Source organism: Rutidosis leptorrhynchoides, chromosome 7 (assembly GCF_046630445.1).
Source record: "Rutidosis leptorrhynchoides isolate AG116_Rl617_1_P2 chromosome 7, CSIRO_AGI_Rlap_v1, whole genome shotgun sequence".
Lineage (NCBI taxonomy): Eukaryota > Viridiplantae > Streptophyta > Magnoliopsida > Asterales > Asteraceae > Rutidosis > Rutidosis leptorrhynchoides.
The window spans coordinates 48,208,492-48,225,770 of NC_092339.1; the positions used below are offsets into that span (position 1 = coordinate 48,208,492).

Below are 17,279 nucleotides of genomic sequence, written 5' to 3' on the forward strand. Positions count from 1 at the left end.
TTTGGACCTTCCAGCCAACTCCCATTTATGTGTAAGCCACAAATGTTGTTCTTAAGGTTCTTTCATTTGATAACCGAATGAAAAAATTTAGAATTTTCGTCGCCTTCAATACCCCACTTTATTCGAGCATTTTGTTTGAGCATGTTCCGTTTATCCCTATCTTTCTCAAGCCATTTATTTCTAATCGTCATCCATTCATTTCATTCCGCATCAGTAAGAGACCTGTTTTCAGCTTCAAGTTCCCAAGTTCGACGTTCGTCCATTAACTCCAAAATCTCAGCGTCGATATTTCCAAACTTTTCTCTGCTCCACTGTTTCAGTCGATCCTTCACATTTTTGAGTTTCAATCGGAAGGTAGTGTCAGGTTTTCGAGCATTAACATTGAAGTTCCAAGCCTCGGAGATAATAGTTTCAACTCCTTTTTCTTCTAACCAAACATCAAACACCCTCGTGGGTTTCGGACCTAAATCTTCACACCCATTTTTGAGTAAGATGGGAGAGTGATCAGTAAGCTTTCTATCTAAAGGGGTGACTGATAAATCGTTCCACATATGAGCGAAATTATCGGAAACAAGAAAACGATCCACTTTACTAAATTTCACCCCGTCATCACTTATACGAGTGAACCTTTTCCATACTAGAGGTATTTCGATTAATCCATTGTTTTCAATGAATTCATTGAACAGAGAAGCTCTTCGTTCCATGAATATGCTATTTTTTCTCTCATCACAGCGCCTGACCTCATTAAAATCCCCACATAAAACCCACGCAACATTATTAAAATTCAACAAATTTGACAGACTATCCCAAAAGCTCTTCTTTTTATCGTCGTTGTGGGGACCATAAACATTAACAACAACAATATCCGTATTATGACCAGCGAGTTTCCCTTTTATTGCAATGAAAAACTCGCCTTCTACTGCCTGTTCAACCGTGAAAATGTTAGAATCCTAAATTAACAGTAGACCCCCAGATCTACCTACAACCTTTTTCTCTACATATCCTACATCATGAGAGCCCCATAAGAACTCAATCCATCTATCAGAGGTTTTATGACATTTAGTTTCCTGTACAGCTGCAATAATCGGGTTTGCACTAGCAATCATCTTTCTGAATCAGTCTACATTACCTTCTACTTTAAAACCACGTATGTTAATAGAAAGAATCTTCATAAGTAAACAAAACTGACCGGTATGAAGATCACAATGAGGAGATTATTGTGATTGATCCCCATCAAAACCCAGCAACTTCGCATAGTCACAGAGGTTAATACTGTAGTGAACCGAACTTTTCCATATTTATATATATTAATTGAGATTGATATTTACATGACTAAATGTTTCCAACATGTTAAGTAATCAAACTTGTTAAGACTTGATTAAATGAAATAAGTTTCATATAGACAATCGATCACCCATGTTGACCGGCGATTCACGAACGTTACAAAATTGTAAAAACTACATGTTGTGGTATATATATAGACACACATATATATGATTGAAATAAGATTATGATGAGTAAGTATTGCACTAAGTATATTAACAATGTGTGATATACATAAGAAATGAGATTACTAAGTTAAGAAACTCGAAATGATATATATATAACGATTATCGTTATGATAACGTCTACTAAATACATATGTATCATATTAAGATATTGATACATTATATTTAACATGATAAAATGATATTTAAATATATCATTAAGTGTGTTAACAATGAACTACATATGTAAAAACAAGACTACTAACCCAAGAATTACGAAACGAGACTTATATGTAACGATTATCGTTGTAACGAAATATATCGTATTAAGAGATATTCATACATCATAATATCATGATAATATAATAATTTAACATCTCATTTGATATAATAAACATTGGGTTAACAACATTAATTGAGATCGTTAACTTAAAGGTTTCAAAACAACACTTACATTTAACGACTAACGAAGACTTAACGACTCCATTAGAATGTATATACATGTTGTGTTTTGATATGTATTCTTACACTTTTGAAAGACTTCAAGACACATATCAAAATACTTCTACTTAACAAAAATGCTTACAATTACATCCTCGTTCAGTTTCATCAACAATTCTACTCGTATGCACCCGTATTTGTACTCGTACAATACACAGCTTTTAGATGTATGTACTATTGGTATATACACTCCAATGATCAGCTCTTAGCAGCCCATGTGAGTCATCTAACACATGTGGGAACCATCATTTGGCAACTAGCATGAAATATCTCATAAAATTACAAAAATATGAGTAATCATTCATGACTTATTTACATGAAAACAAAATTTCACATCCTTTATATCTAATCCATATACCAACGACCAAAAACACCTACAAACACTTTCATTCTTCAATTTTCTTCATCTAAGTGATCTCTCTCAAGTTCTATCTTCAAGTTCTAAGTGTTCTTCATAAATTCCATAAGTATAGTCTCATAAAAATCAAGAATACTACCAAGTTTGCAAGTTTACTTCCAAGCTTTCTAATCCATTCCAAGTAATCATCTAAGATCAAGGAAACTTTGTTATTTATAGTAGGTTATCTTTCTAGTTCAAGGTAATATTCATATTCAAACTTTGATTCAATTTCTACAACTATAACAATCTTATTTCGAGTGAAAATCTTACTTGAACTGTTTTCGTGTCATGATTCTGTTTCAAGAACTTTCAAGCCATCCAAGGATCCTTTGAAGCTAGATCCATTTTTTTCATTTCCAGTGGTTTTATCCAGAAAACTTGAGGTAGTAATGATGTTCATAACATCATTCGATTCATACATATAAAGCTATCTTATTCGAAGGTTTAAACTTGTAATCACTAGAACATAGTTTAGTTAATTCTAAACTTGTTCACAAACAAAAGTTAATCCTTCTAACTTGACTTTTAAAATCAACTAAAAACATGTTCTATATCTATATGATATGCTAACTTAATGATTTAAAACCTGGAAACATGATGAACACCATAAAATCGGATATACGCCGTCGTAGTGAAACCGGGGGCTGTTTTGGTTTGGATAATTAAAAACTATGATAAACTTTGATTTAAAAGTTGTTCTTCTGGGAAAATGATTTTTCTTATGAACATGAAACTATATCCAAAAATCATTGTTAAACTCAAAGTGGAAGTATGTTTTCCAAAATGGTCATCTAGACGTCGTTCTTTCGATTGAAATGACAACCTTTACAAAAATGACTTGTAACCTGTAATTCCGACTATAAACTTATACTTTTTCTGTATAGATTCATAAAGTTAAGTTCAATATGAAACCATAGCAATTTGATTCACTCAAAACGGATTTAAAATGAAGAAGTTATGGGTAAAACAAGTTTGGTTATTTTTGCTTGTTGTAACTACGTGAAAATTGGTAACAAATCTATATTAATCATATCCTAGCTAACTTATATTGTATTATACATGTATTCTAATATATTATGTAATCTTGGGATACCATAGACACGTATGCAAATGTTTTGACATATCATATCGACTCATCTATATATATTATTTGGAACAACCATATACACTCTATATGCAGTAATGTTGGAGTTAGCTATACAGGGTTGAGGTTGATTCCAAAAATATATATAGTTTGAGTTGTGATCTAGCCTGAGACGTGTATACACTGGGTCGTCGATTGATTCAAGATAATATATATCGATTTATTTCTGTACATCTAATTATGGATAACTAGTTGTAGGTTACTAACAAGGACAGCTGACTTAATAAACTTAAAACAGTAAAACGTATTAAAAATATTATAAATATATTTTGAACATACTTTGATATATATGTACATATTTGTTATAGGTTCGTGAATCGACCAGTGGCCAAGTCTTACTTCCCGAAGAAGTAAAAATCTGTGAAAGTGAGTTATAGTCCCACTTTTAAAATCTAATATTTTTGGGATGAGAATACATGCAGGTTTTATAAATGATTTACAAAATAGAAACAAGTACGTGAAACTACATTCTATGGTTGAATTAGCGAAATCGAATATGCCCCTTTTTATTAAGTCTGGTAATCTAAGAATTAGGGAACAGACACCCTAATTGACGCGAATCCTAAAGATAGATCTATTGGGCCTAACAAACCCCATCCAAAGTACTGGATGCTTTAGTACTTCGAAATTTATATCATATCCGAAGGGTGTCCCGGAATGATGGGGATATTATTATATATGCATCTTGTTAATGTCGGTTACCAGGTGTTCACCATATGAATGATTTTTATCTCTATGTATGGAATGTGTATTGAAATATGAAATCTTGTGGTCTATTGTTACGATTTGATATTTATAGGTTAAACCTATAACTCACCAACATTTTTGTTGACGTTTAAAGCATGTTTATTCTCAGGTGAATACTAAGAGCTTCCGCTGTTGCATACTAAAATAAGGATAAGATTTGGAGTCCATGTTTGTATGATATTGTGTAAAAACTGCATTCAAGAAACATATGTCGATGTAATATATTTCTATTATAAACCATTATGTAATGGTCGTGTGTAAACAGTATATTTTAGATTATCATTATTTGATAATCTACGTAATGTTTTTAAAACCTTTATTGATAAAATAAAGGTTATGGTTGTTTTAAAAATGAAGGCAGTCTTTGAAAAACGTCTCATATAGAGGTCAAAACCTCGCAACGAAATCAATTAATATGGAACATTTATAATCAATATGAACGGGACATTTCAGTTGGTATCCGAGCGTTGGTCTTAGAGAACCAGAAAATTTGCATTAGTGTGTCTTATCGAGTTTGTTAGGATGCATTAGTGAGTCTGGACTTCGACCGTGTTTTCTTTAAAAATGATTGCTTAACATTTTTGTTGGAAACTATATATTATTAACATGTAAATATTATGTGATATATTAATCTCTTAACATGTTTGATATTGTGTGATAGATGTCTACCTCTAGCACAAATCCCATTGACTCACCTAATAATAACGAAGAGTCGAATATATATTGGCAAGATTCACAAGTTCCCGAAGAACCGGAAGAAGAGGAACCGGAAGAAGAGGAACCAGAAGAAGAGGAACCGGAAGAAGAAGAGGTTCCGGAGGGGGAATAGTAGGAACCACAGAAAACCGGTCAAATAAAAGAAAATCCTCAACCAATGGACCAAAGTTAATAATGGTCAATGGTGTTTCCGCTAAGGAAGCAAAATATTGGGAAAATTACCAATTTTCCGATGAATCGGATCCTGATGAGGATTCCGATGATGTTATAGAAATTACCCCGACCCAATTTAATGAGGCAAAAGAAAATAATAAGGGAAAAGGCATCAAAATAGAGAAATCTGATTCCGACCCCGATGAACTTTATATGTACCGTCAACACCCGTATTTTCAATATCGTGACAATAACCCGGGAACCTCTAAACCACCAGTTTTTTCTAAACCAATGTGGAAAACGACGACTCGTATTAGAGGAACATCATATATCCCTAGAAGATTAGGAAAAAGAACCAAGTTCGAAGAAGAAGAAACCAGTGATTCCGATTAGAGGGGTGTGAGCATGTTGTGTAATAAATGTATTGTAGTGTGCTTGTACTTTTATGTTCTATGTAAAAATTTCTTGTATTGTTTGTTATTACGGATCTAATCCTTGTCTATTTTACAGTATAAAAACAAAATGGACGTTAAGGGTAGACAACCGAATATTTTAGAAGACCTACCAAAGGATATGATTGAGGAAATCTTGTCTAGAGTCGGTCAGAATTCATCAGCACATTTAGTTATGGCGAAATTAACTTGTCAAACATTTGAAAGACTTTCCAGAAATGCCTTAGTTTATAAAAGGCTTTCCTTTGATAGGTGGGGTATGTCACATTGGGGAGACTTTAAGTTACGCCGTGTTTTCTTTAAAGCGTTAAATGCGGGCAACCCAAATGCAATTTTACGCTACGGGTTAAGAACCTATTTTGACTCAACATATCCCAACATAGGATTTCATGAATTAATAAGAGCTTCTAACATACAACATAAAGAAGCATGTTATGCTTACGGGTTAGTGATGTTCGCTTCTTACCAAAGTGAGAAAAAGAACATCGGATTGCAGCTTTTAAATAAAACTTTCCCACAAGTGACGGATTCAGTAGTTGGGGTGAGAAACAAGGTTTTTAGATTATTACGGGGCTGTTGGACATTACGAAACCTTCGTCCTTTTGACGATATTACAACATGCTGCCTAGCCAATGGTCATAACGGTTATCTTCCACAAGACCAAGGATGGGAAGTCGTCTTAGTAAAACCAGAATGCATGACTTGTTTCTGGACTTATGAATTACGTGTCTTTATTTCCTTTGCTGAACAACTTGCGTATTAACTAGATTTATCTTCAAAACTGTCATGTATCATAGTGTACTATATTTCATGTTATATGTAATATAGCGAAGTTGTAAGTTTGAAGAATATTTATATGTGATATATTATTATAATCAATTTTTCATATGGAATTGTAGTAGTTGAATTGTATATTAGCTACTAAGTATGAACTTAACGGGTAGGTAGTACCCGAATTTAAACTTATAAAACGTTAATATGAAGAAAAAGCTTTTATAAATGAGTTCATATTATGCTACGAGATACTATTGACTACTCTTAATATTCTGTATGATTAACTTGTTTCATTTGACTATTTTGAAGGAAATGGCACTGACTACTCGACACACCTTGAATATGAGCGAAGAGGAATTTTGTGCCTTTCTTGCTTCAAACATAGCCGCAGTACAGGCCGCGCTACATACCAACAATAACTCTGAATCTAGCAATATAGCTAACGGCGCAAGAAATCATGTAGGATGCTCCTACAAGGAATTCACTGCCTGCAAACCTTCAGAATTTGATGGGACCGAAGGACCAATCGGATTGAAACGGTGGATCGAGAAAGTTGAATCAGTGTTTGCCATAAGTAAGTGTGCTGAAGGAGACAAAGTGAAGTACGCTACGCATACCTTCACAGGTATTGCGTTAACATGGTGGAATACCTATCTAGAACAAGTGGGACAAGATGCTGCTTACGCGCTACCGTGGTCAGCATTCAAGCACTTGATGAACGAGAAGTACCGTCCCAGAACCGAGGTCAATAAGCTCAAGTCAAAACTTAGAGGGTTATGAACACAGGGATTCGATATTACTTCGTACGAAAGACGATTCACAGAATTGTGCCTATTGTGTCCGAGAGCGTTCGAAGATGAGGAAGAGAAGATCGACGCGTTTGTGAAAGGGTTACCGGAGAGAATCCAAGAAGATATAAGTTCACACGAGCCTGCCTCCATACAAAAGGCATGTAGAATGGCTCACAAACTAGTGAACCAGATTGAGGGAAGAATTAAAGAACAGGCGGTCGAAGAGGCCAACGTGAAGCTAGTCAAAAGAAAGTGGGAGGAAACAGTGATAAGAGTCACCAAAACAACAACAACTATTCCAACAATCGCAACATCAATTGCAACTACAACAAACGGCACAACAACAACAACAACAACAACTACAACAATCATCCTAACAACAATAACAACCGCAACAACAACAATAATCAGAAGCAGCTATGCCAAAGGTGTGAAAAGTAAATGGTCATAGCGCGGAAAAGTGTGAGGTCTATGGACCAGGGGTTAACAGAACGATAGGAACAAATAGTGTCGGAACGAGTAATGGCGGAGCAAGTAGTGTCGGAGCAAGTTATGCCAATGTAGTTTGTTATAAATATGGAAAACTGGGCCACATTATTAGAAATTGCCCGAACCAAGAGAACACGAATGGACAAGGCCGCAGAAAAGTTTTCAATATTAATGCGGCAGAGGCACAGGAAGACCCGAAGCATGTCACGGGTACGTTTCTTATTGACAATAAATCTGCTTACGTTTTATTTGATTCGGGTGCGGATAGAAGCTATATGAGTAGAGATTTTTGTGCTAAATTAAGTTGTCCATTGACGCCGTTGGATAGTAAATTTTTACTCGAATTAGCAAACGGTAAATTAATTTCAGCAGATTATATATGCCGGAATCGAGAAATTAAACTGGGTAGCGAAATATTTAAGATTGATTTGATACCAGTAGAGTTGGGGAGTTTTGATGTAATAGTTGGCATGGACTGGCTGAAGGAGATGAAAGCAGAGATCGTATGTTACAAAAATGCAATTCGCATTTTACGAGAAGAAGGAGAACCCTTAATGGTGTACGAAGAAAAGGGCAACACGAAGCTACATCCTATTAGTAATTTGAAGGCACAAAAACTAATAAGAAAAGGTTGCTATGCTGTTCTAGCACACGTCGAGAAAGTACAAACTGAAGAAAAGAGCATCAGTGATGTTCCCGTAACAAAAGAATTTCCCGATGTATTTCCGAAAGAATTACCGGGATTACCCCCACATCGATCCGTTGAATTTCAAATAGACTTTGTACCAGGAGCTGCACCAATAGCTCGTGCTCTATACAGACTCGCACCCAGCGAAATGAAAGAATTACAAAGTCAGTTACAGGAACTTTTAGAGCATGGTTTCATTCAACCAAGCACATCACCATGGGGAGCACCTGTTTTGTTTGTCAAGAAAAAGGATGGTACATTTAGGTTGTGTATTAACTACAGAGAGTTGAATAAACATGATAAGGCTAAAAAGGAACATATATTTCATAGCAATATCCCTCCTAAATAATAGGTTTTCATATGTAATTGTATTATATTTTCATTTTAATTGTTTAAATAAATAAGTGCGAAGACAAAAGGCGAAAACGAAGATTTGAAGACACAAACGTTCAAAAAGCTCAAATGTTCAAGATACAATTCAAAAGGTTCAATTTATTGATGAAAAACGTCTAAAAATGATAAGAGTACAAGTTACAAAACGCAAAGTACAAGATATTAAATTGTACGCAAGGACGTTCGAAAATCCGGAACCGGGACATGAGTCAACTATCAACGCCCGACGCAACAGACCAAAAATTACAAGTCAACTATGCACAAGAATATAATATAATATTTAAATAATTATATAAATTATTTATATATTATATATATTTAAAAATTATGTCGACAAGCTATGAGACAAATGATCCTGAGCTGGATTTTCAAACTCCGCGACTCGCGGAGTTTGAAGGCTAAAAACTCCACGACTCGCGGAGCTGTCAGAAATCAAAACTCCTATAAAAGCTCACGAATTCTGCGAGTAAAAAAAAATAATAATAATAATACTCTGTAATAAATAAATAAATATATATATATATATATATAATATATATAGTATAGGGTAGTTTTATATTAGATTAGTTCGGGTTATGTAAAGGTTATTTTACGGGTTTTTGAAGTCGAAATTCTGTCCGTGTACCACTACGCGATAAATAATCAATGTAAGCTATGTTCTCCTTTTTAAATTAATGTCTCGTACTTAAGTTATTATTATGCTTATTTAAGACAAAGTAATCATGATGTTGGGTTAAAATACTAAAATTGGGTAATTGGGCTTTGTACTATAATTGGGGTTTGGACAAAGAACGACACTTGTGGAAATTAGACTATGGGCTATTAATGGGCTTTATATTTGTTTAACTAAATGATAGTTTGTTAATTTTAATATAAAGATTTACAATTGGACGTCCCTATAAATAACCATATACACTCGATCGGACACGATGGGCGGGGTATTTATATGTACGAATAATCGTTCATTTAACCGGACACGGGAATGGATTAATAGTCTATGGACTTATTAAAACAGGGGTGAAATTATGTACAAGGACACTTGGAGTAATTGTTAACAAAGTATTAAAACCTTGGGTTACACGCAGTCGATATCCTGGTGTAATTATTAAACAAAGTATTAAGACCTTGTTACAGTTTAAGTCCCCAATTAGTTGGAATATTTGACTTCGGGTATAAGGATAATTTGACGAGGACACTCGCATTTTATATTTATGACTGATGGACTGTTATGGACAAAAACCAGACGGGCATATTAAATAATCCAGGACAAAGGACAATTAACCCATGGGCATAAAACCAAAATCAACACGTCAAACATCATGATTACGGAAGTTTAAATAAGCATAATTGTTTTATTGTATTTTTCATCGTACTTTTATTTACTCGCTATTTTATTTAATGTCATTTATTTATTGTCATTTATTTTTCGCTACTTTAATTATCGTCATTTATATTTTGCATTAGGTTTTAATTGTAACTTAAAATATAAATCGACAAACCGGTCATTAAACGGTAAACCCCCTTTTTATATATTATTATATATATATATATATATATATATATATTTTGTACAAATATAGTTGTTTAAAAATATAGTGTGCAATAAGCCCGCTCCCTGTAGAACGAACCGGACTTACTAAAAACTATACTACTCTACGATTAGGTACACTGCCTATAGTGTTGTAGCAAGGTTTAGGTATATCTATTTTGTAAATAAATAATTAAAACTTGTGTAGTTTGTAACGTATTTCGTAGTAAAATATAGTACTATCACGTACCCCCACGCTACCACATCAAGTTTTTGGCGCCGCTGCCGGGGACTCGGCGAAACGCTATATTTTTAATATATATTTGTATAAATATATTTTTAGAAAAACAATATAAAATTTAAAAAATAAAAAAAATAAAAACGTCAAATTTTGAACTGCACCCGAGTTGAAATTTGGAACCCCGCGACTCGCGGGGTTTGCTGCCTTGAATAACGTGACTCGCGGAGACACTCTGACACGAGTACACAGAACCCTAATCTGCATTAATTACGCAGTATTATTAATTATTATTAATTAATTTGTATTAGGGTTAAATATTTAATTAATTTAGTATTTAATTTAAGTTTTAATTAATTTGTATATTTAGTTTATTAAGTTTAATTAAATTGTAAAATTAATAGTTTTAATAAATAAATAATATAAAAATAATATTTTTATAAAAATTGTACTTTTTACAACTTTTTGTATATTTTTATATTTTGTCCCTTTTTAATCGTTTTAGCGTAATATTTGTATTTTTCGCTCATATTTAGTTTTAAACTTAGTTTTTGCCATAGTTATTTTTACTTCTAGATTTTTAGGCTTTGCCGTAAAATCCCTTAAGTGCTATTTCTTTAGACTAAGATTTAGGTGCTTTAGAATTTTGCGACGATTTTAAAATTTTAGTGCCTTTTAAGTCACGACGCGCTATTTTCTTATTTTTATTTTTCGACGTTTTTCGACGCGCATTCTTTTTCTTTCTTATTTCTCGACGCTTTAGTTTTTAGGACTTAGAAATTTTCTCTATTTCTTATCTAATATCTCAAACGGAAAGAAAAATTATTTAAGTGGTTAAATTAATGGACGTTGACAATTTTCTGCTTCGTAGTAATAGTTGGATTTGTTAGTGGCTGAGTTGTGAGCTTCCGATTTAAAGGGTTCTGGCTCCCTGCTGCATCTTTTGGCTATTCGAAACGTGGGCAAAAGCAGAAAAGTCTATTAATTGGACAACTTATATAAGTTTTTCTATTTTTATAACTAATAGGATAATTAGTAAATGCACCACATTGTAGCTAAAATTTGGCCATCGCAATAAAATGGAAAATTTTGAAAACAAGGCTATGGAACCTCTTTTTGATATCCAAAAGCAATTAAATCAATACTCTCAAACGAGTGTTGATGACAATTCGATCAGTCAATCTTGGATCACGAACGACGAAACAATAACTGGTTGTGAAATCTGTGGAGATTATCACTCAACATGGGAATGTTACTATTACATTCCTATGGAAAATTACGCACCCACGGAACCTGAATGGAACGATTATGAAGAATACAATTCAAATTGGGATTATTCCCAAGAATATTTCCAAACTCAACAACCAGTAGACGAGGAAAATTACGTGTCTGAAAATTTATTAGACAATATGAAAATCAAACTCGAAGAACTCAATGCTCAAAATGAACAAATGAGAGAGTTTGTAAACCGGCAAGCTGAAACTCTATCAGACTACACACCTGTTGATCTGAGGAGTCGTGTGCAAGAAAATCTCATATCATCGAATTTTGATGAATTCGAGAGCTCCGAAATCACCAACTATCCCGATGATACTTTTTATTCAGTCTTACCAATTTCACAACATATCGACATATTAGCCTCTACCGACGAAATCATCGATCCATCAATGGATAAAGAAGAAGTAAGGGTGACAAATTGGTACTCATGGGAATACGACAACGTTGAAAATTTTACCCCCGAGGCCAAACCGAACTTCACCATTCCACAACCTTCCAACCCAATATTCTCAATAGACGAGTCATCCACCAGAAATGAACTACGAGCTGTAATAGATAATGACACCTCGAATTTCACCCAATTGGGTAATAGAGGTGAAAACTTTGATCCTGAGAATAAAAGGAATGAAATATTAGGAATTGTCCACCCTATAGAAATAAGTATGTCGGTGTATATCGATCCATTTGACCAAGAACCAGAAAAGAGACATATCCATTTACTAAAAGCTACACTTAAAAAAGAATTAAATAGTGACGATCGGGTGGGTCTAAACTTTAAACCCATTGATATATTATACACCACCCGAAATGTAAATAACTGGCTCACTATTCTAATTCGTGGAACTTATTCTATTGACTTCACATGTCGTCAGCTAAGTGTGGGGAAGTCTAACCCCACTTAACGTTAAATTAGGGGTTCGGGTTAGAGCATAACTCGTTAACAAAAATGCATGATAAGTTAGGGTAAAAGACGCATTTTCAAAGATTAGCAAACAGTTCATAAAAGCAGCCATTTTTGAAGAAAAACATGTGTGATAAAACAAGAAAGAATAAACGATGAGACGCACCATCTATCATTCGACGAGCTTTGTAATTACAAACTGGGTATTTTCAATCACTTTTCTACACTAATCACCCTCATAAATTTATACTTAGAGTCTGATTTCATGCAAATGAGGGCATTGCATGATCTCAAGTGTGGGGAAGGGTTATAAATTCTCTCGGGTTTACACTTGGTTTATTTGCCAAATTTTGCAAAAATTTGAAAAATTTTCAACTAAATGAAGTCAAAATCATGTTTATACATATTTATGAACGATGAAAACTAGGTGTTAATACCGAAATTATCGTTACCTCGGAAAGGACATAAATTGAGAAACAACCTAAAATGCTTGAATTCATTTAAAATGGAATAAAAGAGAATAAAAAGGAAAATAAAAGCCAAGTGTGGGAAAATTTACCAAGTTATTTTAAACATATGTCACATATTTCTGTAACAAATAACTGAAAATACTTTTGTTTTGAACTAAATTAACTGTTTTACCCGATTTACTGTAATGAAAGATGGATCTACACGATGAATCAATTCCATCATTTAAAGGAAGTAAAGTCTTCCGAAAAAGAAACGCGCTTCTTGATTTAGGTCAAGAAGTTGTCGTCCAGACCAGCTGTAGGTTGACAAAAAATCTAGAAAAGTCAATACTAAAATCAGCAGGAAATCCACGGACCTCAGTATAAAACAGGGTCGCCATGTGGTCAGACTTATCCTAACCATGAGAGGATCTGTCTCGTAAAATGGGGAGGGCGCCGTGCAAATTAGCTTGATAAGACTAATGAATCAGATCCCCAGAAAGGATAATCTCCTTAAAGATTAAAAATCAGCTTTTAAGACTGATATAACTCAATCCTTGAGATTGACCTTAAAGATTGAGAATTACAAACTCATGGAATTCGATGATATCTAAACTCGAGCTTGAACGAGAAAATATTTTGATCAAAATTATAAACCGATTTGTTTTCTGAAAAACCATTTTCAATGCGTTCATTACCATTGAACGTAAAATCCTAGGAATTCACCTGGAATTCATTAGGTCACCTGAACCAAATCGGGTGTCAACCGTAAGAACGGTGGTTACATAGCATGGTCGGAGACAGGACCTTGTGCCAGATCGAAAAATCATAGGATGATCTTTACTATTGCTCCTACAAAGGATAGTAATAGCATCCGACACGTTATAGACCATAATCAAAAGCAAGTCACGGGACATTGCCTTAACAGTTTCTTGTTCATCGCTTTCCTTTACAACCGGACGGTAGTTTACCGAAAGGTAATATACGGAGCAAGTAAACTGGACGTGTTGCTTTCCTAATACAAGGTTAGCAAGTGGGTAACACAAAACCATAAGTTTTGAGCTAAAATTTTCAAATCTGAAACCCACAAAACCCACAAAAATATTTTGCAAACACCGGTGAAGGGTTATTCCGGAAAACTTATCTAGGATAAAAGCTAGATTGAATTTTCAAAAGATCAAATGTTTTCATAAAGATCCAATTTCCTTAAGGATCTACATTTTCATAGTCATATGGGACTGTAAACCGCCTTTCAAATGTGCACTTTGCTTTGGAAACCGAAAGTAAATCGGCTATTTGATTGCAAGTGTCGTTGACCTAAACCCGAGGCAACTGTGGATGACACACCCACCTTTAACCATGGTTCTATCGTTACTATCATTGTGTATACCGCTATATCAAAATCACTGATGTACAAAGTGTGAGAATAAAAAAGTGATTCGAGTGAAGTGTGATTTTATTTCAAGTTATGTATTGCTTGAGGACAAGCAACGTTTAAGTGTGGGGATATTTGATAAGGCTAAAAAGGAACATATATTTCATAGCAATATCCCTCCTAAATAATAGGTTTTCATATGTAATTGTATTATATTTTTATTTTAATTGTTTAAATAAATAAGTGCGAAGACAAAAGGCGAAAACGAAGATTTGAAGACACAAACGTTCAAAAAGCTCAAATGTTCAAGATACAATTCAAAAGGTTCAATTTATTGATGAAAAACGTCTAAAAATGATAAGAGTACAAGTTACAAAACGCAAAGTACAAGATATTAAATTGTACGCAAGGACGTTCGAAAATCCGGAACCGGGACATGAGTCAACTATCAACGCCCGACGCAACAGACCAAAAATTACAAGTCAACTATGCACAAGAATATAATATAATATTTAAATAATTATATAAATTATTTATATATTATATATATTTAAAAATTATGTCGACAAGCTATGAGAAAAATGATCCTGAGCTGGATTTTCAAACTCCGCGACTCGCGGAGTTTGAAGGCTAAAAACTCCACGACTCGCGGAGCTGTCAGAAATCAAAACTCCTATAAAAGCTCACGAATTCTGCGAGTAAAAAAAATAATAATAATAATACTCTGTAATAAATAAATAAATAAATATATATATATAATATATATAGTATAGGGTAGTTTTATATTAGATTAGTTCGGGTTATGTAAAGGTTATTTTACGGGTTTTTGAAGTCGAAATTCTGTCCGTGTACCACTACGCGATAAATAATCAATGTAAGCTATGTTCTCCTTTTTAAATTAATGTCTCGTACTTAAGTTATTATTATGCTTATTTAAGACAAAGTAATCATGATGTTGGGTTAAAATACTAAAATTGGGTAATTGGGCTTTGTACTATAATTGGGGTTTGGACAAAAGAACGACACTTGTGGAAATTAGACTATGGGCTATTAATGGGCTTTATATTTGTTTAACTAAATGATAGTTTGTTAATTTTAATATAAAGATTTACAATTGGACGTCCCTATAAATAACCATATACACTCGATCGGACACGATGGGCGGGGTATTTATATGTACGAATAATCATTCATTTAACCGGACACGGGAATGGATTAATAGTCTATGGACTTATTAAAACAGGGGTGAAATTATGTACAAGGACACTTGGAGTAATTGTTAACAAAGTATTAAAACCTTGGGTTACACGCAGTCGATATCCTGGTGTAATTATTAAACAAAGTATTAAGACCTTGTTACAGTTTAAGTCCCCAATTAGTTGGAATATATGACTTCGGGTATAAGGATAATTTGACGAGGACACTCGCATTTTATATTTATGACTGATGGACTGTTATGGACAAAAACCAGACGGGCATATTAAATAATCCAGGACAAAGGACAATTAACCCATGGGCATAAAACCAAAATCAACACGTCAAACATCATGATTACGGAAGTTTAAATAAGCATAATTGTTTTATTGTATTTTTCATCGTACTTTTATTTACTCGCTATTTTATTTAACGTCATTTATTTATTGTCATTTATTTTTCGCTACTTTAATTATCGTCATTTATATTTTGCATTAGGTTTTAATTGTAACTTAAAATATAAATCGACAAACCGGTCATTAAACGGTAAACCCCCTTTTTATATATATATATATATATATATATATATATATATATATATATATATATATATATATATATATATATATATATTTATATATTTTGTACAAATATAGTTGTTTAAAAATATAGTGTGCAATAAGCCCGCTCCCTGTGGAACGAACCGGACTTACTAAAAACTATACTACTCTACGATTAGGTACACTGCCTATAGTGTTGTAGCAAGGTTTAGGTATATCTATTTTGTAAATAAATAATTAAAACTTGTGTAGTTTGTAACGTATTTCGTAGTAAAATATAGTACTATCACGTACCCCCACGCTACCACATCAAAACATACCATTAAAAACCGTTATCCACTGCCGAGAATTGAAGACTTATTTGATAAACTACAAGGCTCGTCGGTTTATTCGAAAATCGATTTACGTTCTGGATATCATCAAATGCGAGTAAAGGAGGATGATATTCCAAAAACTGCTTTTAGGACGTGTTATGGTCATTACGAGTTTATGGTTATGCCGTTTGGGTTGACTAACGCACCAGCTGTGTTCATGGACCTTATGAACCGAGTGTGTGGGCCATATCTTGACAAGTTTTTCATTGTTTTCATCGATGACATACTTATTTACTCAAAGAATGATCAAGAGCACGAAGAACATTTGAGAAAACTGCTAGAAGTATTGAGGAAAGAAAAACTGTACGCTAAGTTTTCAAAGTGTGCATTTTGGTTGGAAGAAGTTCAATTCCTCGGTCACATAGTGAACAAAGAAGGTATCCAGGTGGATCCGGCAAAGATCGAAACCGTTGAAAAGTGGAAAACCCCAAAAACTCCGAAGCATATACGTCAATTTTTAGGATTGGCAGGTTACTACAGAAGATTCATCCAAGATTTCTCCAAAATAGCAAAACCCTTGACTGCATTAACGCATAAAGGGAAGAAATTTGAATGGAAGGATGAACAAGAGAAGGCGTTTCAGTTATTGAAGAAAAAGCTAACTATGGCACCTATATTGTCATTGCCTGAAGGGAATGATGATTTT

General features: G+C 33.8%; 1 protein-coding gene across 1 annotated transcript; it reads right to left on the reverse strand.

The window, feature by feature from the left end:
• Nucleotides 1-200: 200 nt before the first annotated feature.
• On the reverse strand, nucleotides 201-1,106 carry LOC139859187 (uncharacterized). Its single transcript, XM_071847982.1, has 2 exons — nucleotides 987-1,106; nucleotides 201-923 (listed from the first exon to the last, which is right to left on the reverse strand). Exons 1-2 carry the CDS (start codon nucleotides 1,104-1,106, stop codon nucleotides 201-203), a joined length of 843 nt encoding a protein of 280 aa, XP_071704083.1.
• Nucleotides 1,107-17,279: the final 16,173 nt, after the last annotated feature.